Genomic DNA, 27,959 nt, shown 5'->3' with positions numbered 1-27,959 from the left:
TTGAAGTTAAGACGTATTTAATGTGCATTTGGAAAGCTTTCCTATTCTCTTACAGTACTTTACAATATTTCAAAAGGTCACGTTTTAATACAAAGTCAAACAAAAACAATCATATAAACTGGCAAATATTTCTGATTCCAGCTAATCAATACAAATTAGATCAAGAGAGGATTTCTGTGTGAGGGTGACGGTTTAGAAACTTATAATCTGAGAATAGGAGGCGTTGTTCTGATAAATACAGATCGAGGCACTTGCTGAATCCATCGCTTTCTGACACACATTCCTCCGTACACACTTATAATAACAAGCTATAAATAATCATGAACAACAAACAGTGCAACAATTCTCTATGTGTTAAACAAAGGAATGGAAATATAGTATGAATACTGTGGCGCTGATCTTGTTTATAAGATATATGAATTCAAGACGCCCGTATACAAGATGGTGCTGTGACTTCCCGATATCCGGCATTTTGGAGATCTACGTACGGCAGCCCAAGTAGGACATTTGACACATAAGCGTTTCACAAAGAAGAGAAAAAAACTCCCAAATCCCGACAACCTAGTTATTTCTATTGCAATGTATTTTCCCGATTATTATAAGTCCTTTTAGTGGGTTGAGTACATTCAATCATTTATGGCATTACTAATTTATATATAATTCTTAACTGTGAATGACTGTCTTTCATTTTATGTAAAATTTGAAATGTTTTAGTCCGGCCAAAACGTTCTCTGTTGAGCTTCCAGGAAAAAAGGGAAATTACATAAAATATTTTCCATAAAAAAGTTGATTCAAGAACGAAACTCTGTTATTAAATCTGTATTTTTATATGACAGTCTAAAAAGGTCTTTCCCAGCTTTGGAATTCCTCTGTTATTTCTTATCGTTTATAACTTTATGGCAGACCAACACATTCTTGCGCAGTGCAACTCAGGCAGCCGTCTGGACGTCAAATGTCCTATTTGGGTAATTATACAGTTTTTGAGGAACAGAAATGTTGTTTTCTGGCATCACTTTAACATTTTAACGAGGTGCTGGTGGGTAAGCAAACTTGGAATAATAAGCTAAATATATATATACGTTAAGTCCTCCAGGAACAACTGAAGCTTAATTAATAAATGTGACAATAAAATAAGAAACTGCTAAATATTCTCTTATCTTCCTACAGCAGCGTATTACTGAAACACCTAGGATTGTGTACATTAAAAAATCATAATGTAAAACCTTTAAAATAATAACTTACAGATCACAGATTAAAATCAGTCCTTTTTGAATAATTATCTGAATATCTCGAAAGTAAGAGTGACTTTTTTAGCCAATCTCACCTCCTCAGTTCCCCCTCTATGCATTACAATGAATACAAATTAAGGTTTATAACCAGGGGTGCCCATAACTTGTTTGCCCTGGTTCTCAACGGAGCACCTGGAGATGTTGCTTGGTGCTCATCCTTAAAATGAAATAAACTGTAACTTTTGAGGGGGTCTTGATTTTATTTGCCAGACACACGGCACTGAACACACATGCAGAGGTGAACACAGAACACACATGCAGAGGTGAACACAAGACAACATTAGCACGACCAGTAATCCTGCAAGCTGTCATCACTACCCTCCTGACTGTTCTCCTCACTGTCTTCCTCTCTGTCAGACATGTAGCTGATGATGTAGGCCTACTGATGACACAGTGCTCTTTTTTTGCACAGGCGCACCAGTTATGTGCAGCCCTGTTTATATCTTCCCTCTTAGCTGGAGTGCTAATTATCGGACGTTTCTACAACCAAAAAAATGTGACTTTAAAAATGTTTGAATGGCACTACAGGTAAGAGAAAAAAGGTGTATTTTCATTATGATTTTAAAGGGTTTCATTATAATCTTTATCCAATATTTAATACATCCGAGTTAACCCAAACTACTTTTGAAATGTGAACAGTGCAACAACGATGTAGAAAAACTGGTATCATCGTTCTTTAAAATGTATTTTCTCCACTATCAATGCTATGCTAACACGCAGTTTACAGCGCTGGAAGTAATAAAAGTTGTATGTCTGCTAAAACTAAACCTCTGAAATATAAACGTTCCCACAGACTTTGAAACCTAATGTTTATCTTTAGTCGGAGCTTCTCCTTTTTCAAACCTTTCCTCCTATACGTGAGTTCAAAGCTCTGATTATCTCCTGAACAAAGACTATGAACATATTCATCATAATCTGTTTATAAGTGACTGTTATTTTTGTATATATTGACTCTTGTGCCTTTATATTTTCATTTTGTATTGATGCCTCTTAATGTGGGACTTTGTATACATGTGTCGATGTTTGATTATGTAGATAACTTTAAATATTTGTACTTTTATTCATCGGGATTGTGAGAAAACAGCATTTCTAAGATGTGGAAAATACAGCTAAATATGTACGAGGATACAAATTAATATTTTCTAAGTAAAACAATTGACATTTAATCGCTGATTTTGCTGCAAAATGACAACAAATCGATGTGTTTTGCTAACTTTGCAGCTCCCTTTTTCCTCTCATTACAGCAGCAGTCGAGTGCTTTCACCTTTCCAATCTAATTACATATTCATAATAAACACACAGAGTTTACTCGGCATATACATGTGTTAAAACATACTTAATCTAAACAAATCCAACAACATACCTCACTCTCTGTTTCCCCCATTCCTCATTACCTCAAACATTAAATCAAAATCAAAGCACTTTCTGTTTCCTCAGGGATTAAGCCACTTGTTGAAGGACTGTAGAGAAAGTCTCATTTTAAAAGGAGTGAACTGACCCTGAGTCACAGTGTCAGAGGTCAGAGGTCAGAGGAAATGTAACAGCATAAACAGGCAATAATTCTGCCTAAAGGGAATCACAGTGAGGTTAAACATCCTGCTGTGTTTCTCTGGATCTGGATCTGGATCGTACCACACTGACGATCACTGATGGAAATCTTCACCCGCTACGATTTGATCCAGATCGTTGATTCTCTCCGGAGAAAAACCTTCCTCGATGGCAACCTTCGAAGCAAGGACCTAAAAGACAGATATATGTATTATATATATATATATAGATTTTATTTTACAGTATGTTTTGTGTTATGCTGCTCTATCTCACACAGGCGCCGCCCTCTACTGGACTCTATGGGTACTACCCTCATCAATGATACGAGAGCGTTCACACACTGAAGTTGTATAAACGTAGCCGGCCAATCAGGGCGAGCCTACCTGAATGCGCGCGCAGGCTCACAGTATATAAAAGGCAGCTACACCTCCTGACTGTCATCCTTTTCTCTTCAGCGAGCAAGATAACACCTGAGCAGAAAAGCATTCGAAAAGTATCTTACCTCCAGGCAAGCAAATGGAGTCGCCCCTGCAGGAAACCTGTGCCTCTCCCTCATGCCCGGCTTAATAGCGGGCGCCAATCCCCACCAGCTCCGTTTCTAGTGCCTGGGCCCAGACCACGCCGAAGACGAGCTCGAGGTGGTGGACGTGGGGGACCAGGATATGGCCGAGGCGACGCCACCAACGTTCGCCATCCCCGCCGTGCGGGTTATGGCTCTGTTTGCTGAGGAGGAAGAAGATTACTTCATCCCCCCACCGCCGAAGCCAGCCGCCTCCGCCAGGGGTTTTACAGTCCAGCCCGGCTCGCCCGGCGCAACCGGCTTTCGTCTCGCCCCCGTTGCCAGATATCTGGCAGTGTGTGGAGGCGTCGTGGCAACAGCCACTGAAAACGAGAGCTCTGGTGGCAGAAATGGTAGGTATTCTGAGGGTGCGGGGCCGCACGGAGACCTCAAATCCCCTCGACGAGAGCCTGGCACAGGCAGCAGGCTGGGCGGAGAACCTCTGCCCCTGCTGCCGCATGACAGGGAAAACGCTGGAATATTTTGTATAGAATATGTGTAGGGTGTGTTGGGCGTCTCGCTGATTACTCCTCAGCTCCTTACTGTGTTCAGCATTAACTTCGCCGTTAATGTGAACACAGCGAAGCGTGCGTGCCCCCGCGAGAGTTGGCCGTGCGCGGAACGTTCAAGGACCTACGTGGAGGCTCTGCCCTTTTCATGTTGGTTCGTTTAGAAATCCCAAGAGGCACAAACGACGTCTGGTGACCATGATGTGGACTACTTCAGTGAAGGGCAACCCCCGATACTGGGGGTCCCCAAAGCATTTGCTGAAGGGGAGGGATCTGCCTAGAAACAGCTATAAGAGGTGGCTGGCCTCTGACAGAGACCCGGCACATCAACCTTCTCGAGCTCCAGGCAGTAGTAGTGGTTCTGCAGCACTTCAGACCCTTACTACAGGGAAAACATGTGCTGGTGAGGAGCGACAACCGCACCACATGGCTTACATCAATAGGAGAACCTGTGGTTGTGGGCCTCAAAGAATGTGTTTATCTCTGAAGGCGTTCTCTGGAGAACAGGGGGGCCGGGCCTCATGTCAAGAGGCAGGCCCCTGCCCAACGAATGGTGGTTCTCCCTGGCTCGTCAGGACAATCCACCCTTGGGGGTGGACACGTTTGCACACGAGCCATGGCCAAGATAGCTGCTCTACGCCTTTCCGCTGCAGGTGCAATAGGGGCGTTACCCACTCTGGGCAGACCTCTCCAGGCTTGGCTCCTGAGAGGGACAGGCTGAGAAGGGGTGGACTGTCTGACAAAGTTATACAGACTATCCAGGCAGCAAGGGCGGGATCCACCACAGCCTGTTACAGGACGAAGTGGTTGGGATTCCTACAGTTACTGGAACTGGTACAGCCGGGCGATTGGTTCACAAACCATCGACTTGAGGGACGCTTACTTTTATGTCGAAATTGCTAGAAAGCCAACACACAGGAAGTATTTGCGTTTTGCCTTCCAGGGATAGCCTACGAGTACAACAGACGGCCATTCGGCTACTCCCTGTTCCCACGCACTTTCAGAAAATGTGTAGCCACAGCGCTCCAGCCGCTTCGCGACCATGGCATGAGGGTTTTATTTTATCTCAACGACCTCATAGTCATGGCCAGGTCCAGGGAATGGGCAGATGTTCCACACAGCCCAATTGATTTTACACCTAAACAAGTTGGGGGTTTGCGGTCGATTGGAAGAAGAGCAGTCCCATACCTCACCAGCAGGTGGGGTATCTGGGGATTTTACTCAATGCAGCCCCCATTGAGAGCGAGGGGTACGTTCCCATCGAGAGCGAGGTGTACGCCCCCATCGAGAGCGAGGTGTACGCCCCTGTCTAGAGCGAGGTGTACGCAGTGGCGGCTGGTGGAAATTATTTTAGGTGGGCCTATTGCAATGGTGAATAAACCACATGGGGACCATTTTGATTAGTGTCCACTTCAATTATGACTTCTGGTGATGTTACAGATATGAGAAGACTGATCAATACCTCCATAATCTTCAGTGTGGTGAGCTATGAATCTTCCAAAACTTCCAAACACCTTGTCCTGGACATAGTTTCTACAGTTAACTGTGCAACAGTACAGTAAGCCCACACAAACTGCAGAACACCGGTTCTTTGGGAACACTCAAATGATTTAATTCCCATGTAAAATCAGGAGACTAAATACGAACATTATATGCAGACACAGACGTGGTTCAGAAACACAGAAATATTAGAAAACAGACCATTAAAGGTGGGGTAGGTAAGTTTCAGAAACCGGCTCGAGATACACTTGTTGTTATATTCCATGGAATGCTCTTAACATCCCGATAGCAATGAATATCTGAAGTGCTTTGACAAAAAATCCATAAAAAAAATGTCATCTGTAGAAGCCGTGATACTGTGAAAAGTACGACCAATCCGTTTAGCCGGCCCAGATTGGTATCTGACCCCCTTGGACATAATGCACTTACGTTGTCCCATGCTCCTTAGGGACCTGGGAAACGTGGTGCACAGTGTGTAGTCACTATTCAGACCAATTAGGCTCTACCCAGCCAAGTAAGCTGCAGCCCCGACTTCTCCACGGTCTCAACCGGATGATAGGAAGTTGGGGTGCAGTGGCTGTTAACCAAAGGCCGGTCAGGGGCAGTGTGGTGGGGCGATGGGTGGGGCGACAGGGCGTTTACAGTCAGGAGGGGTAGCTGCCTTATATACTGTGAGCCTGCGCGCATTCAGGTAGGCTCGCCCTGATTGGCCGGCTACGTTTATACAACTTCAGTGTGTGAACACTCGCGTATCATTGATGTAGTACCCTTAGAGTCCAGTAGAGGGCTCCGCCTGTGCTTATAGACTAGGGTTACAATACGTAACCCCCCGTTGTGTCACATGTATTGTTGACATTTATGTTTAGTGTTTATTTTGTTCTGTTATAACGCCTTGTGCTGAATGCTTTGGCAATACATGTGTAAAATGTGGTCATGCCAATAAAGCCCTTTTGTATTGTATTGTTTTGAGAGGAAGGAAGTCCGACTGGGCCAAACTGGGCCAGGTTTAAGAGCTCAGACTGGTTTATTGTTATGCAAATTAAGTAGAACTCGCATTGAGTATTATGACACGGCCATATTTAGAAAAAAAAGTATTCGCTGACAGCATAAGAACGCTAAAGTATATCATTGGTAATAAGCTACATTTGGACGTTTAACAATTTTTATTTTAAATTCTTATGTACTGCAGTAATTTACTTTAATTAGTCATGAAGTCAAATATTTATATTTATATTTCTTGTCAACATTTATTCACATTTTTTTAATTTCCCAACAGTTTTTTTAAAACAGTTTTAAATACATACTTATAGATTATTGTGTGTGTGTGTGTGTGTGTGTGTGTGTGTGTGTGTGTGTGTGTGTGTGTCACCTTGAATGGTTCACTGACTCCGATGACGCACTGCAGAGCACCGCTGTAGTAACACAACACACAATCGCCCCCCCCGCACAGGAATCTCCTCTTTACTCACATACACCTGCAGAAACAGAACCACACACACACACACACACACACACACACACACACACACACACACACACACACACACACACACACACACACACACACACACACACACACACACACACACACACACACACACACACACACACACACACACACACAACACACACACACACACACACACACACACACACACACACACACACACACACACACACACACACACACACACACACACACACACACACACACACACACACACACACACTTTTATTAGGTAGGTTTTAGTCTATATAAAATAGGAAAATAGAATAGTTGGTGCTTAGTTGTCGATTAATGTCCTAAATTTGAATAAATATATCGTTGTTGTCAAGTATGTTTACACATAGAAGGAATTCACTTAGAAAAACACAGAAAGAGGAAATTATTTGAAAAAAATATAGAACTTGTTCTAGAACTATTCAAAACAATATTATAAAGTAATAAAAAAATCTAAATTAAAACAAATAAAATATAATGAAGTAACTTCAACTATAAGTAGTAGCAAAATAATTTGCAGAAAATCTGAATTTTGACACACAAGTAGAACCCGTTGTGTTTTGTGTAGTGAAATAAGGATGTGGCATATGGATAACTCCTTATTTCAGGGTTAGGGTCCTCATTTTAATTAAAATGTCTGTTCTATAGTTTGTATACAATTCATTTAATTGTGTATTATTGTCTATGAAATGTTTATTGTAACGGTTGTTGTTTGAGTCCTTATCCCTTTATAAATTAAATGAATATAAATGTATGATTTGTTAAGACTGTCATCTTGCAATTTACTTATTTATCAAAATAGTTATCACCGTAATAAACCGTATTCAATTCCATCTTACTGTACAATATTACATTGTACATTCTGTTCTTGTATATACAGGGTTCATACACTTTTTCACCACTGATTTTCAATGACTTTTCCAAGACTTTTCCATGACCTTTACCTAATTTTCCATGACCAAAAAAATTACTCCGCGGTACCATTGAAAATTGTTTATTTTAACATGGGTTAGCAGGAAAATAAAGTCTGAAACATGTTGTGCCTATCTAAAACAAATAAGGAACGAGACAGGCACACTTAGATACATTTTCTGTATTTAAACATTTTGTCGATGACTCAAAAGGTAAATAAAAAATGCTATCAAACAAAAAAAGAGATAATGAAGAGAAAAATAAATTGGGGTAGGAATGCTAACTACTGATTTACAGCTAAAAATAAAAAAAGTTAAATTAAAGAAAATGTCTTTGTAATGTGACTGTCCATGACTTTTCCAGGTTTTCCATGACCGTACGAACCCTGTATATATCAATTTCTATTTACGTGTATAAAGACTTCTTGCATGTTTTATTTTTATATTTTATTATTTATTATAAGATTTTCATGGCCATTTCTACACTGAAGCTTATGACATTCAAACCTTTGAATTCACCAATTAGCCGTTCCTCGTCCATCCTCGTGCATCTAGGTTCTCTCACGTCTGAATAAGACGCTGTGTCATGTTGATCATTTGAAACATAGGTATTTTTAATTAAAGGTGTTGCAGGAGTCTCTACCTGAGTGGCTTCCTCGCTGGAGTTCATCTCGTCGTCTTTGACCCAGGTGTAGGTGATGTAGTCCGTCACGCTGCTGAACCCCACCTGCATTCAAACGGATGGTCACAGTGGGAATGTGAACGCATCATATTTATATTCCATTTGTGTCTGCATTATCTATTACAAAGGGTGCCCAATATCGTTCACATTCATCCCATCTAAAACCCTTCTGAATGACCCTGGTTGACCTTAAAGAGTCCGATCCAGTCCCAGGAGCTGGAGGGGAACGGCTGCATCGCTCGGTACAGAACCACCGCGTCGAGGTCTGAACTCCACTCTCCTTCTGCCTTCACACGCACCAGAGGAGCAGTGAACCTCTTCTTCAGCTGCACACACACACACACACACACACACACACACACACACACACACACACACACACACACACACACACACACACACACACACACACACACACACACACACACACACACACACACACACACACACACACACACACACACACACACACACACACACACACACACACACACACACACACACACACACACACACACACACACACACACACACACACACACACACACACACACACACACACACACACACACACACACTACAATTAAGTGCATTCAAATTTAAAGTGCATACATCCAAAACCAATACCAGGAGAGGATAAGTGTGTGTGTGTGTGTGTGTGTGTGTGTGTGTGTGTGTGTGTGTGTGTGTGTGTGTGTGTGTGTGTGTGTGTGTGTGTGTGTGTGTGTGTGTGTGTGTCTCACCTCCATAGTGAAGACCCCGGTGACTGGTTTGTGGTCGCTGATGCTGAACTCCATGTTGCAGGTGTACAAATCCTGCCTGATCTTCAGCGGGAACTCCTCCTCTTCCTCCTTCTCCTCCTCTTCCTCCTCTTCCTCCTCCTCCAGAGCAGAGTTTCCCTCTTCCTCCTCAGCGGGTCGCAGCCTCCACAGAATCCTGTCGGTCCAGGCCGGTTTACGCTTCTTACCGCTGGAAAATGTGATAAGAGAAGAAGAAGAAAAGAGGGGAGGTTTAGTGAGGAGATAAGGGGTGTTTCTCAATGTCGAGGAAGGATGCTCCAGAGCCACTATTTCAAGGATGCTACGTCCGCCGAAGGACCGTTCCAATGTCCAGGATCCTTGGAATTCTACCGAGGACTGAATCCTTCGTTGCGGGAAATTGTGTATGACGCACACCTGCACACTTGCTAGCCTGTCCCATTCTGCGTTCTGAATGAAAGGAAGGATTCTTGCCTAGCCTCTGAAAGACCTGACTCGGAGGGACATGTCCTACCAAGGAAGCGTCCTCGACATTGAGAAACACCCTAGGTCTAAATTGTTTATAACTTGCCCAGTTCCGACGTAAGCGTGACGTATGCGGTGCTAGACCGACAACTTTTTGGTGCTTGAAACGAACCGGATTCCGGTGCTTAGAGGCGGCTCCGCTGCGGTGTGAACAGGAAAAACCGGTGCTTTTCAAACTCCAGCTCCGAACCGGCCCTGGAACCGCGTTGGTGTGGAAGGGGCAATAGATAGAAACTGTATTGATCCCAATTCGGGAAATTATTTCGTCACAGAAGCAGAAGTGTGTCCCGACATAAAAATTCAAATCTAAAAATACTTTAAAAAAAAAACTGAATTAACAATTAAAAATAAAATGGAAAATATTCTTGATGATTAAAATAAAAAGTCAAAAATACTACAGGATCTAAAATACTACAGGAAAACCGCCTGAAAAAACGTGGGATATTTTCTAAACAGCGAGACCTGTGGCTCCACTTTCACAGAGCCACACAATTAGTGTAATACTAATGGTATTAGTTTGGCATCTGTGACTGTGCAGAAACACCAGCTTTAAACAGAATTGCATTAAAAAGGAACCAGCAACCTGCAGGAACGGTGGTACCATGTCATTCAATCAAATCCAACACAAACATATTGAATTATCCACAGTGACATATCTCTTGTGTTATAATTATATGTATATTCTAGCCATGCATGTTAGCTGTTATGCAGCCGCAGCTCAGAGCTTTAACTGTACATGCTCAGAGGTTAAATGCAGGTTAATACTGACTACTAACATCTAAAAGCATCCTGTGGAGTTATATGTACATTCATGGTTCCTTGTAAAAATGCATCTTCTATGATAACGGTTGACTTCAAAATCCAAATTATATATTATTCCTATCCAGGGGTTTTTTCTAGAAAGATATGAGGGGATATCAATTATGGCGAGAACATGACGCCCGTATACAAGATGGCGCTGCAACAACAACGTAAACAACAACTTGACGTCGGAGCTCCGTAAAAACAAAGCTGTCTCTGCCGTCTGACGCCGTTTGACTGGTCATATTTCTGGAGGAATTATACAGTTTTTGAGGAACAGAAATATTATTTTCTGGCATCACTTTAACATTTTACAGGGAAATCTCGCTGTTACTCGGTGCAGACAACACCCTGCTATGAGCTGTAGTGCTATCAATGTATTAAAACGCAAAAAAGCTCATAAAACAATTTAAATTCTTAATAAAATCAGCATTGTTTACAACCATGTCTGCAAGCTATAAGAGCCTGTATTCATGTGTCTTGGTGCATCTCTACCATCTGTATCAGTAGATTAAAATCAAATAATGAAGCTCTGAAAGGGAATGTGAATCTCCTCTGCGAAGTCCTCATTTTGCGCAAGAATTAAGAAAAATAATGGTATCTTCACCTGGCTCTTTATATCGGTAAGAAACTCGGAATAAAAATAATGGTATCTTAATATGGAAACATAGCTCCACACAATGGTAAGAAACACAAAACCTGGTTCTTTATATCCTCCAGAGGTCAGAAACTCCACAGGTTACCTTTCACAGCTATAGCCTGTATCCACAAAACATGTCTGTGGGGTCAGACTACTTCCTGGAAAACATGCGTTCAGTCTTTCCGTGCGTAGACGCTCCCAAATGTGTCTCATTAAGACTGTTAGTTGCACCTGCTTTGTTTGCTTATTGTGCCGTGCGTTACTGAAGCCTTTAACTAGAAGTTACTCTACGTAAAAAGGAGGATAGCATGATGTTAAAAGTAGCACATGTTCAGTTAGGGGAATTAAAAACAGGGTGATATGATGTAGGTAAAGGGACAACAAGCTCTTACTTAAAGCCAAACCAGTTCCTGTAGAGCCTGTGGAGTTTAAATCACAATCAGAATATTATTATTAAAAAATACAGGAGGTAAAATAAATGAAAGCACACATTTGCAATAAGTAAATAAAATGAAAAGCAATTAAATTATATTTATAAAAACAAGGAATTAGGGTAAACATATGCAATAAGAAAATAAAATAGAAAATACAATAAAGTAGGAAAATATGTGTTTAATAAGAGGATGAAACAATTGAGCAAAAAGATAAAATTGAATAAAATAAAAATTAAATATAGGTATAAAAATAAGAAATTAAATTAAAAATGTGCAACAGGAAGATAAAATAGGGGGGAAAAATATAAATTGAAATATAGTTAAAGAAATAATAGAAATATGTATATTAAATTAAGAAATAAATTAAAATAGATGAATAAATAGGAAATGTAATTACAAATGTGCAACAGGAAGAAAGGAAAACCATCTCGTCCTAAAACCCGGAAGGAAGTTGCCGGTTCCCTCGACAAAAAGGCAATGCGATCTCTCCATAGGGTTTGGAAAGTAGCTGGAAATAAGGTCTGTGGTTGAAACGCATTTAAGAGACGGATCACGTTTCGTTCAGCCGGATAATCTCCACACGTCTACTTTTATAATGTTCGAATCATAAATCTAGTCGCCAGAAGCAAAATGCTAACGTTATGCTATAAAGGAACTACAGCGAGTCCAGCAGCACGACTTCAACGTCACGCCGACTTCAGATCCATGTTCAAACACGCAGACTCTAGATGGAACGAGTTGAAGCGTTTCTCTGAACACTTTGCAGGAGGCAGGGACTCGCTTTCAAGCTGAAACTAACTTAGAGGAGTGTTCACGTGTTCGGCGTAATGACGTACAACGGCCTCCACGACTTCTGTAGTCCTATTCAGCCGCTTGGTAACAACCATCGTTTCTCAGACACGTCCACTCTTCAGAAATCACTGCTGATGGTTTAATGTCGTAGAACAAAACGTGATCCGTCTCTTCGATGTGTCTCAACCACAGACCTTAGTTCAGATAGTTTCCTAAACCCTACGGAGAGATCCCATTGGCTCTGAGACCAGGGAACAGGAAGTGGAGAAATGCTGACTCACTTCCTGGTTGTAGGACTCGTTCCTGCACCGCTCTACATGTATAGACATAAGACATTATAGTAAAAATATTCAATAAAAAGATACGAAATAATACAAATATTTAAATAAAATTAAGAGGTTAAGTTAAAAATGTGCACTAAGTAAATAATATTAAATTAAATTATTTATGTCTACATAAGAAGTAAGAAAACAGGTGTAGAGGCCGCTACTGGAAATAAAAACACTGCCTTAAAAAGTATGATTATGATTCATTAGGACTAATGACGACGTTATTTGGAACAGTTACCTGCTGTCATAATTGTCGGAGTTTAGGTCAAACTTGTAGGTGGGCTGAAAGTCCAGAGGCCCTTCATCAAACTCCTGCAGCCGCTGCTCCTTCTTCTTCATCATCGTCAGCTGAGAACCACAACACACACTTTTCTCAGCAGGAGAGGACTCTTTAAAGTAGAGACACTACATACTGATATACACCTGAACATCTGCAGGAGAGGACTCTTTAAAGTAGAGACACTACATACTGATATACACCTGAACATCAGCAGGAGAACACTCTTTAAAGTAGAGACACTACAAACTGATATGAACCTGAACATCAGCAGGAGAGGACTCTTTAAAGTCTGACACTACATACTGATATACACCTGAACATCAGCAGGAGAGGACTCTTTAAAGTAGAGACACTACATACTGATATACACCTGACCATCAGCAGGAGAGGACTCTTTAAAGTAGAGACACTACATACTGATATACACCTGAACATCAGCTGGAGAGGACTCTTTAAAGTAGAGACACTACATACTGATATACACCTGAACATCAGCAGGAGAGGACTCTTTAAAGTAGAGACACTACATACTGATATACACCTGACCATCAGCAGGAGAGGACTCTTTAAAGTAGAGACACTGCATACTGATATACACCTGAACATCAGCAGGAGAGGACTCTTTAAAGTAGAGACACTACATACTGATATACACCTGAACATCAGCTGGAGAGGACTCTTTAAAGTAGAGACACTACATACTGATATACACCTGAACATCAGCAGGAGAGGACTCTTTAAAGTAGAGACACTGCATACTGATATACACCTGAACATCAGCAGGAGAGGACTATTTAAAGTAGAGACACTACATACTGATATACACCTGAACATCAGCAGGAGAGGACTCTTTAAAGTAGAGACACTGCATACTGATATACACCTGAACATCAGCAGGAGAGGACTCTTTAAAGTAGAGACACTGCATACTGATATACACCTGAACATCAGCAGGAGAGGACTCTTTAAAGTAGAGACACTACATACTGATATACACCCTGAACATCAGCAGGAGAGGACTCTTTAAAGTAGAGACACTGCATACTGATATACACCTGAACATCAGCAGGAGAGGACTCTTTAAAGTAGAGACACTACAAACTGATATGAACCTGATATGGCCTCTTTAAGTCTCAAACCTGGTCTTTGCTCCACAGCAGGCTGTAGTTCTGCTGTTCGATGCAGGAGCGGACAAAGTGCATGCCGTGATCCTGAATCCTGAAGTTCAGATCTCCAAACCAGAACACCAGCCTGAGCCGAGGGGAAAGGAGAAGAAGGAATTGTAAAAATAATCAAAAAAGTGAGAAAATTAACACATCATTTTAAACATTGAAAAAGCTAAATTGTAATTTATTTTGCACGTTTTAATCCTCATACTCAAGTGTCTTTAATATGTTTGATACATTTTGTCCATTATGACCTTATCAATTAGTGTTATTCTGATGTTTGACACTTTTCAGGATTTACAAATTTGTATTTTTATCAATACACAACTGTAGATATAATAGAAAAAACACATTTACTGTAAATTAAATGTTTTATATTGTAGTAAAATGTGCACAATTGTACAATATTTTTATTATATATTACTTTATATTGGCTTTGCAATGTTTTACTTGTACTTGTTATGATTATATAACTATTTTTCAATAAAAAAATTTAGATTTATATCCTGATATAAATGTTCCTTTTTTTTAATTCTCAAATGCAACATCTGTTACAAATTCCACCTGCGGGGATAAATGGAGTTTTTCTGATATAATTTTTGTTTTAGTAAACCAGAGTTTTATTATCTACTCACTTGTGGTCCGCAATTTTTGGAGCTTTTTCACAGTCGAAGACCAGTTTGTCCATGATGTACTCGAACTCATCCACCCTCTCTGAGGCGTAGTTCATGTGAGCGGCCAGGTGGCAGTTTAGGAAGCAGAGCATGTGACCGTAGAAAGAAAGACGGACAGAAACTCCACCTTTGTTTCCCTGAGAGAGAGAAACACATTTCATTTCAGTTGTTTTTCTGTACAAATGTTTTTCTGTCACAAAAGCGGTCGAGTCATGAAACAGAAAGATGTTTGGAAAACAGAGGAACTACTCTGACGCTCATTCACAATCTCAGCTGTGTGAGAAACCAACAATTACAACTCAGACAGAAAGAAAAAGCACAAATTCATCAAGTTTTCAAAATAACTTGATGACATTTTGAGAAGGAACAAAAAGAAAGTCAAATCATTCTTTACTTCTGCTCCTGTGGTTCGGTTAATACAGTCTTTTTACCACATTTTAATGTCCGAATTGAAAGAGGAACTTCAGATTTTACACATCATTGTGGTGTTTATATGTCAGGGTCTATGCAGGACCCCTGAAGTCGAATGTAAGACCTTTTAAGACCCTTTCCATACATTTTAAGACCTCATCGCCACTTTCGGAGCGTCCACACTACAGCTTCAAAAAAAAAGCTTGAAGCTGGGCGTGTCTGGAGCTTGGGGATTTTATTCGAGCAACGCGACCAACAACCAATCACATGAATCTCCCGCCCCCGACATACAAAGCAAAAAACCCCGGGGATTTTATGGGAGCAATATATATATATATATAAACTCCCCAAACAGGCGAAAACCTACCAGTTTCCCCCACTGTCTCTGCCACCTCCCTCCATGCTGGTTCCTCCGGTTTGTATCCCGGTAGGTGAAGAGGGTCTGGTCATACAAAACCGGGTGAGTTGCTACGGCGATAGTTAGTTTCTCCTCCATCTTTTTTTGAAATATAGAAATGAACGGCGGGATATCTCTCCCAGCTTACACGTGGTTTGATTGGCTACGGCTTGAGCGGTCAGATTTTCAGAAACGGGATTTGATTGGCTGGCGCTGGCTACTGTTCAACTTCTGACGCCGGAGACGGACCGCTATGCTACCCACAATTCAGTTCGGTGAAAAGCGAGGCAACGTGACGTCACCCCACTCAAAGTGAATGGGCAGACGCGTTGGAAACCGTTTTTGAAGCTGTCGAAGCTGTGGTGTGGACGGCCCGTTTGAGTTCTAACCGGTTACCTTGGCGACACACTTTACCTCACATTGACTATATACAGTATTGATTGTCCTTCCTCCTGATCTTCCAACCATTTGGACGCAGACTTGCATTTCCCCATAACGATGTTGCTTAGCAACCGGCGTAAACGGCCCTTCGCGCGCTATCAAGCAGTGAGCGCGCGATGTCCTGTTCAGATGACGTCAAACCCAACGGGATGCCATCAATAAACTACACAGAATCGCACTACACACCTACGCCATGACTACATTCAGGCAGACGGTAGAACACAACCTCTTTGGACAATTTAGATACTTATTGAAAACAAGCTACAAAATGTAATGCCTTGGAAAATGCCCTTTAATACTTTTTAATAGCCTTCATTGATTTATCAACTTGTAATACTTTTTAAGACCCCGCGGACCCCCTGTGTGTGCTTAGGAGTATGGGCTACAGGATACCGATTACACAGGAAAGTGGATCGTCAATATATATATAGATAATATATCGATATTGGGAAATCATGATAAGTGTCTTTTTCCGGTTCAAAGGCCAATACGATTGTATTTGTGACGAATTTAAAGCCTTATTTTCAGACAATCTTTGACTTTTCTAATGACATGTTTATTTGTATTTCAACATGTATATTATTTTCAATGTTTTTAATGCTATTTTATTTCTATTGGAGATTTTTACATTTTGAATTGTTTATTTCTAGTCTTTTACTTTCTCTAATGTACAATGCCTTGTCTTTTTATGCTGCTGCAATGCAAACATGTCCCAAATTGGAATCAATAAAGTACTTGCTTCCTCATGTCTGACGGTTTGGGTTGCAGTCTTTTGTTTATTACAGAAAAGGTGTTGCATCATAAGTGGAGTGCTTTCCGCTGCTACTGAAACTCAGAGGATTTCCTGAAAGCTTGACTGTCTGTGCTTCATTAGGGTTGAATGCGCTCTCACAGTCTGCATTCTGGCAGGTTGACTCGCGGCACACACCTAACGCGGGTCAGAAGAAAACTGGCAAACGATGAGCGGCTGTCCTGTTTGGAAAAGTGGAAAGAATGCATGTTTATTTCCCAAGTTTCTAATAATCTGTTGAGATGAGGCTTTTTTTAAAGACAGATGAACCAATCTGTAGCACCTAACCCTTCAGCCCGGACTTGGTATTTCACTCACTGGTTTTATTCTGCAGGAACAACCAAAACCTCTGCTCTTCATGCAATCCAAACAGACTTTCACAACGTCACATTTTGGAGGGTTTTTTGTGGCTCGCTTCCAACAATTTATAATCCTTCTGAAAAATACTTCCTTTCGTCCATTTTGTGTGTGTGTGTGTGTGTGTGTGTGTGTGTGTGTGTGTGTGTGTGTCTCACCCAGTAGCCATAGATGCCTGTGCGGGTGTAAGTGGCCTGGACGTCTCTGATGAAGGGGAGATGCTCCAGTTTGCAGAAGAAAAGCAGAAGAAGCCCCTGCAACCTGACAGAGGAAACCTGACACACACACACACACACACACACACACACACACACACACACACACACACACACACACACACACACACACACACACACACACACACACACACACACACACACACACACACACACACACACACACACACACACACACACACACACACACACACACACACACACACACACACACACACACACACACACACACACACACACACACACACACACACACACACACACAATTTATATAGCGCCTTTCATTCTTGACGCAGCCCAAAGTGCTTTTACAGAGTATGACAATAACAAATGAGGAACATAATTAAAAACAAGGTGTAAACAAACAGAAAGATTAATACAATAAAACATGAACAGTGATGTTACAAAAAACAATCACAATTGCCCCAAATTATGTGTGTGTGTGTGTGTGTGTGAGTGTGTGTGTGTGTGTGTGTCTGGGTGTTTTGAGAAGATGTTGTACCTTAACGTAATTTAGTGGAGCCAAAGTGGACATGAACACTTGACTCCAGGGGTCGTCGAATATCGTGTCCGACACAAACCTCAAAGGCCCTGAGAACACCTCCTGCAGACTAACACACACACACACACACACACACACACACACACACACACACACACACACACACACACACACACACACACACACACACACACACACACACACACACACACACACACACACACACACACACACACACACACACACACACACACACACACACACACACACACACACACACACACACACACACACACACACACACACACACACACACACACACACACAGTTGTTAGTCACCTTGCCCCTTTTCCAGTGTATAAACACAAAATATCCAGGCTGTAAGAATAGTTTGAAGCTTTGTTTATAACACAATAAATGTACATTGAAATCCTGTAGTTGTTTTTGTATGACTATTTATCGAGTGCATATAGAGATTAAGCTACACTAATATTTAGAACAATTCAATCCTTTAATTATCCGACAGAGAGGAAGTTACAGGGTTAAATACTGACCCAATATTAATTTCCCTCTCCTTGCACCACCTACCCAATAACGTAGAGGTCCGGGCCTTCGGGGTCGTTCAGATGGAGGAGAGAGGTTAAATCATCCGGGGGATCCACTGTGGCCACGTTCCACGTCACCATGTGGAGCCTGCAGTATGAAACAGGAAATACGAGTCATGAGTGCAGCTCTAGCATCCAATGATATTACAAATCCATCAATAGGTGGAGGTCAGGAAGTGGATAGACAAGTTCATTGAGTGGAACAGGGATGATAAGCCGATCTGGTTTTTTCAACAAAAAGAAAATGGGATTTAGATTATAACAGAAAATAAGCTTAAACATGATTTATGCTGCTGTGTTTATTGTATTTTTGTAACTCTGGCAAAACAATTTCCTTTGGGATAAATAAAGTCCTATCTTATCTTATGAACGATACTTCCACAATTTGTTCAGCGGGATAATCTCAACAGTTAAACACCTCTTTGTGATTTTTGAAGTAAAAAGCTAATGTTGGGCTTTAAAGGAACTACAGTACGGTCACATGACTTCACGTCACCACCGCTAAGCTAAAGGAGGCTAATGTTGGGCTATAAAGGAACTACAGCACGGTCACATGACTTCACGTCACCACCGCTAAGCTAAAGGTGGCTAATGTTGGGTTATAAAGGAACTACAGCACGGTCACATGACTTCACGTCTCCACCGCTAAGCTAAAGGTGGCTAATGTTGGGCTATAAAGGAACTACAGCACGGTCACATGACTTCACGTCACCACCGCTAAGCTAAAGGAGGCTAATGTTGGGCTATAAAGGAACTACAGCACGGTCACATGACTTCACGTCACCACCGCTAAGCTAAAGGAGGCTAATGTTGGGCTATAAAGGAACTACAGCACGGTCACATGACTTCACGTCTCCACCGCTAAGCTAAAGGTGGCTAATGTTGGGCTATAAAGGAACTACAGCACGGTCACATGACTTCACGTCACCACCGCTAAGCTAAAGGTGGCTAATGTTGGGCTATAAAGGAACTACAGCACGGTCACATGACTTCACGTCTCCACCGCTAAGCTAAAGGTGGCTAATGTTGGGCTATAAAGTAACTACAGCACGGTCACATGACTTCACGTCACCACCGCTAAGCTAAAGGTGGCTAATGTTGGGCTATAAAGGAACTACAGCACGGTCACATGACTTCACGTCACCACCGCTAAGCTAAAGGTGGCTAATGTTGGGCTATAAAGGAACTACAGCACGGTCACATGACTTCACGTCACCACCGCTAAGCTAAAGGAGGCTAATGTTGGGCTATAAAGGAACTACAGCACGGTCACATGACTACACGTCACCACCGCTAAGCTAAAGGAGGCTAATGTTGGGCTATAAAGGAACTACAGCACGGTCACATGACTTCACATCACCACCGCTAAGCTAAAGGAGGCTAATGTTGGGCTATAAAGGAACTACAGCACGGTCACATGACTTCATGTTACCACCACTAAGCTAAAGGAGGCTAATGTTGGGCTACAAAGGAACTACAGCACGGTTACATGACTTCACGTCACCACCGCTAAGCTAAAGGTGGCTAATGTTGGGCTATAAAGGAACTACAGCACGGTCACATGACTTCACGTCACCACCGCTAAGCTAAAGGAGGCTAATGTTGGGCTATAAAGGAACTACAGCACGGTCACATGACTTCACGTCACCACCGCTAAGCTAAAGGTGGCTAATGTTGGGCTATAAAGGAACTACAGCACGGTCACATGACTTCACGTCACCACCGCTAAGCTAAAGGTGGCTAATGTTGGGCTATAAAGGAACTATAGCACGGTCACATGACTTCATGTTACCACCGCTAAGCTAAAGGAGGCTAATGTTGGGCTATAAAGGAACTACAGCACGATCACATGACTTCACAAACAGGAAGTGCTGAAATGATGACTCACTTCTAGGTTTTAGGACTCATTCCTGCACAACTTTATAAATATACACGTATTCACTAAATAAAAGCAGAACTGTCCTTCACTTAGAACTTAATTCAGTGGAAACCAAAGATAAGCACATGATCCGAGTGTAGAGGATCTGACAGTACGCACTGTGCGTCTGCCAGCAACACATAATAACATCAGTCATATCTGAAGGTAAACAAGCATCAAGCAAACGGTTTAATTTCCTGAGCAGCTCGGAAAGTAAAAGGTCAAATAACCAAGAATGAAGAGAGTGTTTTGTTGGCTGTGAACATATGAATTAGAGGAGGTAGAGGAACATTATTTCTGTATGAAAAGGCACATTCTCTTTCCACTACAGGCCTTTTTGTTCACCGCCTGAAACAGTTTTCCTCTCTCTTCCACAGATGACCGAGGCGTTAAACAGACTCCATTTTCTCACACAGCTCGCTTTCTGGGTCCAAATCATCCAGACATGTGATCAGCTTATTGATCCGATGGCGCAGAACCAGTTTTTTGCTGCTCTGCGTCTGAGAGGCGTCGCTGGAGAAGCTTTCAGACCGAACGCGACCAAATGAGCCAAAAAGACGACGAAATACATCCATCCTAAAGGTAGTTAAAAAATGTCTTTTTTTTTTACGTCTGGGTCTTGTTGAAGTGACACAAAATGGACGAAAGGAAGTATTTCCAAGTAGATTCATAATTGCTGGAAGCCTGCCACAAAACAAAACTCCAAAATGTGACTATTGTTACGCCCAGGCCTAGGGAAACCAAAGTGTGCACTCTCTCCTCTTTTCCCACTCCCAAGAACATAGACAGTGAGAGCCGTACATTTAATTATCAAAGTTTTCTTTTTAACAAATAAGTGCAACAACCCACAAAACAAACAAATCTCTGAACACAAAAATCTTGCCTAAGAAATAAGAAAATAAACATACTCTGGACTCTGACGTAAAAACAGGAGAAAACGAGAACCAACCAAAAGGACTTTCACGTAGACTTAAGGCGTGTCCAACAAGGACAGGTTAAAGTTATGTATCCTTTCAAGCTTTACAAAATATTCAAGGACAGAAGTACAAAAGGACAGATACAAATATGCAACGGTTGGGAGCAGGAGAAGCTGTGTCAGAGTGACGGCATGGCTGAACACACACACACACACACACACACACACACACACACACACACACACACACACACACACACACACACACACACACACACACACACACACACACACACACACACACACACACACACACACACACACACACACACACACACACACACACACACACACACACACACACACACACACACACACACACACACACACACACACACACACACACACACACACACACACACACACACACACACACACGAAAAGTCCTGGCTGAAGGATTTAGGTGCTGCAGATTGGTTCATCTGTCTTAAAAGAAGCTGAGTCTTGTTAAAGTGACACAAAATGGACGAAAGGAAGTATTTTTCAGAAGGATTATAAATTGTTGGAAGCGAGCCACAAAAAACCCTCCAAAATGTGACGTTGTGAAAGTCTGTTTGGATTGCATGAAGAGCAGAGGTTTTGGTTGTTCCTGCAGAATAAAACCAGTGAGTGAAATACCAAGTCCGGGCTGAAGGGTTAGGTGCTACAGATTGGTTCATCTGTCTTTAAAAAAAGCCTCATCCCAACAGATTATTAGAAACTTGGGAAATAAACATGCATTCTTTCCACTTTTCCAAACAGGACAGCCGCTCATCGTTTGCTAGTTTTCTTCTGACCCGCGTTAGGTGTGTGCCGCGAGTCAACCTGCCAGAATGCAGACTGTGAGAGCGCATTCAACCCTAATGAAGCACAGACAGTCAAGCTTTCAGGAAATCCTCTGAGTTTCAGTAGCAGCGGAAAGCAACACCTTTTCTGTAATAAACAAAAGACTGCAACCCAAACCGTCAGACATGAGGAAGCAAGAGTAAAGAGGTGAAGTGAAAACGAGTAAAGAATACTTGTGAAGTTTGTCTTTCGTTATATTGAATAAAGTAATGAAGAAATATAATTTAAATTGATCTCAAATGCAGGAACATGTATACACCATGTATACACCATGTATATAACTGTATAGAAGTAAGAAAGCAGTCTCCTAATCCTATCTGTGAATTCTCTAAGACTTCCTCTAAACATGCCCACCTTTAAACCATAAACCCTCCAGTCTTCTGGAATGTCCTTTCTAAACACATGTCTATTTTTCACACATTTAAGACCACAATACAATTTACCAGAGTAAAAGGCAATCAGAGTAAAAGACATAATAAATACAATTATATGATAAACTGACATGACAATAACGGCCCGTCCACACGGCGGCGTGCGTTGACGCTTACCGGCGGGCGTGTCTGAAACTCGCCCAACAACCAATCACATGAATCTCCCGCCCCTGACACTCAAGCAGCGGTTTGATTGGCTAGAGCTTGTACTGGCATACGATTCGATTGGCTGACGCTTCTGCCGAGGCGTCAAAAGTTGAACATTGCTCAACTTTTGCAGCGAGCCACGCCAGCAACGCTCCGAGTCGTTCCCACAATGCAGTTCGGCGAAAAGTGACGTCACCCCATTCAAAGTGAACGGTGAAGCGTCAACGCGCGCCGCCGTGCGGACGGGCCGTAAAGACCACACCGATCTACTACTCGTGCATCAGATACACACACCTACTTATTTAGATACTTCAATCTCATTACGTGACATAGTCCGTCCCCTGATTGATACGATGGTTATCTCGTGGACATTATCTCCGGGCTAAGGCCATTAACAAATCTGCCTTTTACTGCTGCTGGATTTTCTAATATACAGGGGTTTTAAAACACAGATAGACTGACTGGAAAACAGTTTTTACCCCCCCGAGTAGGGTTGCACGATTTTGGGGAAAAAATCTAATTGCGATTTTTCTGACAAATATTGCGATTCGAATTGCGATATTTATTTTTTAAGCGACCCAATGGAAGTTTATTGTAAAATGCGGCCATAACTCCGGCTAGGAAGGTCGTATCAACGTGCTCCCGTCTCTAGCACCCCGCAGCCCGAGCTACGAGTGAAAGAACTAAACTTACATGAAACTTCCGTTGGGTTGCTTTAAAGTCAAGCTTCAGTTTCAGATTCACCCTGTGATAGAAACACGTGATGGAGCATCACTAACCTGACTCAGATGGTTCACCAAACCATCTGAAGCTCCATTGGAAGCCATTTGGAAAGGGCAGGCACTTTCAGAAGCACTTGGCAGGTGATTGGATCTATCTGTCTATCACCTTCTATCATGGGCCACTTCTGATTGATTAACAATGGCTGGTACATGTGGAGCACAGCACTTATGGATGACTGACACACAAGAAGGAAAAAAAAAAAATGTGAAAAAAAAAAATATGTAAAAAAAAAAAAGTTTAAAAAAGTTACAAAAAATCGCAGGCTTTGCGATTTGATAATCGCATCATCTCGAATCGATTATTCGTTCAGCCCTACCCCCGAGTACAACTTCATTTTAATAACCAACTCATTAGCACTTTTTATAGCTTCTTGATTTTAATAATAATAATAATAATGGATGACATTTTTTAATTAGAGCGCAGGTGCAGGTGGTACAGGTGCTCAAAGCACATATTAGACATGTAAGAGTCATTACTGTGGACATTACCCACAGGAGAAAATGCGGGTAGTGTCTTGCCCAAGGACACAACGGCCTGACGCAGTGGCGGGTTTCGAACTGGAGTTCACCAACGCCCCTTGATCTGATGATCAACGCTCTAACCACTGCGCCAAAACCGCCCCGATGTATGCCCCATTTTAATGTAGGTATTACCACCCCCCTCGTATGATTGTCTATGTGTTTTTTGTTGTTGTCGGTTTGACAGGGTTGCACTACAACATCTCCTTCTATATGTTGACAATATAATGACAATACAAGCGTTGTATTCTAATACAGGGGGACAGGGCGGGATGACTGTTATCGCTGCTTCTAACACTGCTGCAGGTCAAAGTGTCTGGTCTAGTTGCACCCCTTCAGACGGTGCAGAGGTGATATTTCTGTAGAGGACCCTCAAGGTAGCATCTTCCTGGCACCCTCCTGGTTGTTGGAATATTGCAGTAAATAACCCCGTGAAAATAAACACATCTCGAACATTACACTTGTTAGACGCTCTCATCCAAAGTGGCTTACATATACAAACGGTGGAATGAGCGGTCAGCAGAAAGTCGCAGACTGAAAACACACCTTTTCCGACCTACCCTCGACCAATGAAATCTCATGTTGTAATAATGTACTAGCACTTTGACTTGGTTCAAACTAATGTACCTACATGATTCTTGTTACTCTGTACCCTCCTGGTTGAATGCACTTATATAAAAAGTGTCTGCCAAATGTAATGTACAATCCATACTGTGGGCAATCCGCACAGGGGTATTTTTGGGGTGAAGTGTCTTCCCCAAGGACACTGGTTGAGCAGAGCAAAGTCTCACCTGAAGCTGTCTCCATGGACGGTTCCTCCCCTCAAGGTGAGGTATGGCTGATCCTCGTTCTCCTCCATGATCTCCACACCTTAAAAAAAAAGCAATTCAATAAATATGCAGTTACTCGCTGTGGCAGGACAACGACATGTTGAGCCTTAATACATGGGATAAGGCTGAAGGGTTGGGTTTGTTAGTTTGTATAGCACATTTCTGAAAGGCAATTCAAAGTGCTTTACATCGGCGATAACACATAATCATTCCAAACTAAATACATCGAACTAAAGGTTGAACTTTGAAATGTTTTTTGGGCTGTTTTGCTGTTTGGGCAATACTCGCTCTGAACTGGTTTAGTGGGAACGGTTTATTATTATTGTGTTATTGGCAGAGGTGGCAGAAGCACTCAGATCTAGTACTTTAGTAAAAGTAGAAGTACTCAGATCTAGTACTTTAGTAAAAGTAGAAGCACTCAGATCTAGTACTTTAGTAAAAGTAGAAGTACTCAGATCTAGTACTTTAGTAAAAGTAGAAGTACTCAGATCTAGTACTTTAGTAAAAGTAGAAGTACTCAGATCTAGTACTTTAGTAAAAGTAGAAGTACTCAGATCTTGTACTTGAGTAAAAGTAGAAGAACTCAGATATTGTACTTGAGTAAAAGTAGAAGTACTCAGATCTTACACTTGAGTAAAAGTAGAAGTACTCAGGTCTTGTACTTGAGTAAAAGTAGAAGTACTCAGGTCTTGTACTTGAGTAAAAGTAGAAGTACTCAGATCTTGTACTTTAGTAAAAGTAGAAGTACTCAGATCTTGTACTTGAGTAAAAGTAGAAGTACTCAGATCTTGTACTTGAGTAAAAGTACTCAGATATTGTACTTGAGTGAAAGTAGAAGTACTCAGGTATTGTACTTGAGTAAAAGTAGAAGTACTCAGATCTAGTACTTTAGTAAAAGTAGAAGAACTCAGATCTAGTACTTGAGTAAAAGTAGAAGTACTCAGATCTTGTACTTGAGTAAAAGTAGAAGTACTCAGATCTTGTACTTGAGTAAAAGTAGAAGTACTCAGATCTAGTACTTTAGTAAAAGTAGAAACACTCAGATCTTGTACTTTAGTAAAAGTAGAAGAACTCAGATATTGTACTTGAGTAAAAGTAGAAGTACTCAGATCTTACACTTGAGTAAAAGTAGAAGTACTCAGGTCTTGTACTTGAGTAAAAGTAGAAGTACTCAGATCTTGTACTTGAGTAAAAGTACTCAGATATTGTACTTGAGTGAAAGTAGAAGTACTCAGATCTAGTACTTGAGTAAAAGTAGAAGTACTCAGATATTGTACTTTAGTAAACATAGAAACACTCAGATCTAGTACTTGAGTAAAAGTAGAAGTACTCAGATCTTGTACTTGAGTAAAAGTAGAAGTACTCAGATCTTGTACTTGAGTAAAAGTAGAAGTACTCAGATCTAGTACTTTAGTAAAAGTAGAAACACTCAGATCTTGTACTTTAGTAAAAGTAGAAGAACTCAGATATTGTACTTGAGTAAAAGTAGAAGTACTCAGATCTTACACTTGAGTAAAAGTAGAAGTACTCAGGTCTTGTACTTGAGTAAAAGTAGAAGTACTCAGATCTTGTACTTGAGTAAAAGTACTCAGATATTGTACTTGAGTGAAAGTAGAAGTACTCAGATCTAGTACTTGAGTAAAAGTAGAAGTACTCAGATATTGTACTTTAGTAAACATAGAAACACTCAGATCTTGTACTTGAGTAAAAGTAGAAGTACTCAGATCTTGTACTTGAGTAAAAGCAGAAGTACTCAGATATTGTACTTGATTAAAAGCAGAAGTACTCAGATCTTGTACTTGAGTAAAAGCAGAAGTACTCAGATATTGTACTTGATTAAAAGCAGAAGTACTCAGATATTGTACTTGAGTAGAAGTAGAAGGACTCAGATTAAAAGTAGAAGTACTCAGATCTTGTACTTGAGTAAAAGTAGAAGTACTCAGATCTTGTACTTGAGTAAAAGTAGAAGTACCAGAGTGTAGCAATACTCTGTTACAGTAAAAGTCCTGCATTCAAAATGTTCCTCAAGTGAAAGTAGAAAAGTATTCTCATCAAAATATAGTGAAAGTAGCGACAGTAAAAGTTTTGGTCCAGATGGGTCCATTTCAGAATAATATATATGATATGTTTTATAATGATTGATCATGAAAGTGTTCTCAAAGCTGGTGAAGGTGCAGCTAGTCTGAAGTACTTTGTAGACTGCAGGGTAGCTGGTGAAGGTGCAGCTAGTCTGAAGTACTTTGTAGACTGCAGGGTAGCTGGTGAAGGTGCAGCTAGTCTGAAGTACTTTGTAGACTGCAGGGTAGCTGGTGGATTTACTCCAGGTGGAACTAAAGTCTGATTCAACACGTGATTATATTTCACATCATTCAATAGTATGAATCAAAGGTATTCAATACATGTAGTGGAGTAAAAGTACACAGTAACATCAGATAGAAATACTCAAGTAAAATACAAGTACCTATATACAGTACTTGAGTAAATGCACTTAGTTACTTTACACCTCTGCAGCTAGAAACGCCAACTAAAGCCTCTTATTTGAGATAGAGCTGGGGGTTGACAACAAAGTGCATTTAGCAGATAACACGTGATTAATCTCAGTTATTTTTAGATAGCTGTTAGCATGTATTTACATTGAGCTAATGATCAACAGCTGTCATATGACGCGAGATAGTGATGCTGATCAACTGAAAGCTAGCTTCATCAAACAGATAGCGAAAACACGCTTTTTTTCTACAAACTCTTATTATTTGAATGACTGACCTGTAAACGTGAGGAAGCGTTTCGCGTACTCCTCGATATACTTTGGTTGTTCCTGTTTTCTCTGGTTTAGTTTCTTCACTTTGAAACAGACAGTAAACAAACCGCAGGACAGAAGCTAGTGTTGTTGTTTC

General features: G+C 41.2%; 1 protein-coding gene across 1 annotated transcript; it reads right to left on the bottom strand.

Annotated features, from left to right (window-relative positions):
* On the bottom strand, positions 1–27,959 carry LOC117442824 (inositol polyphosphate 5-phosphatase K-like). The gene is given in 15 exon segments (XM_034078785.2): positions 1–3,028; positions 6,775–6,846; positions 6,848–6,880; positions 8,461–8,544; positions 8,688–8,825; positions 9,243–9,468; positions 11,616–11,642; positions 13,017–13,126; positions 14,198–14,309; positions 14,860–15,035; positions 17,453–17,569; positions 18,033–18,141; positions 18,621–18,725; positions 25,027–25,105; positions 27,829–27,959. Coding segments are annotated over 14 exon segments (1,473 nt in total). The 5' UTR covers positions 25,095–25,105; positions 27,829–27,959; the 3' UTR covers positions 1–2,932.

Source organism: Pseudochaenichthys georgianus, unplaced genomic scaffold (assembly GCF_902827115.2).
Source record: "Pseudochaenichthys georgianus unplaced genomic scaffold, fPseGeo1.2 scaffold_481_arrow_ctg1, whole genome shotgun sequence".
Lineage (NCBI taxonomy): Eukaryota > Metazoa > Chordata > Actinopteri > Perciformes > Channichthyidae > Pseudochaenichthys > Pseudochaenichthys georgianus.
The sequence above is the reverse complement of the archived record's forward strand: the minus strand, read 5'-3'. Positions and strand labels throughout refer to the sequence as shown.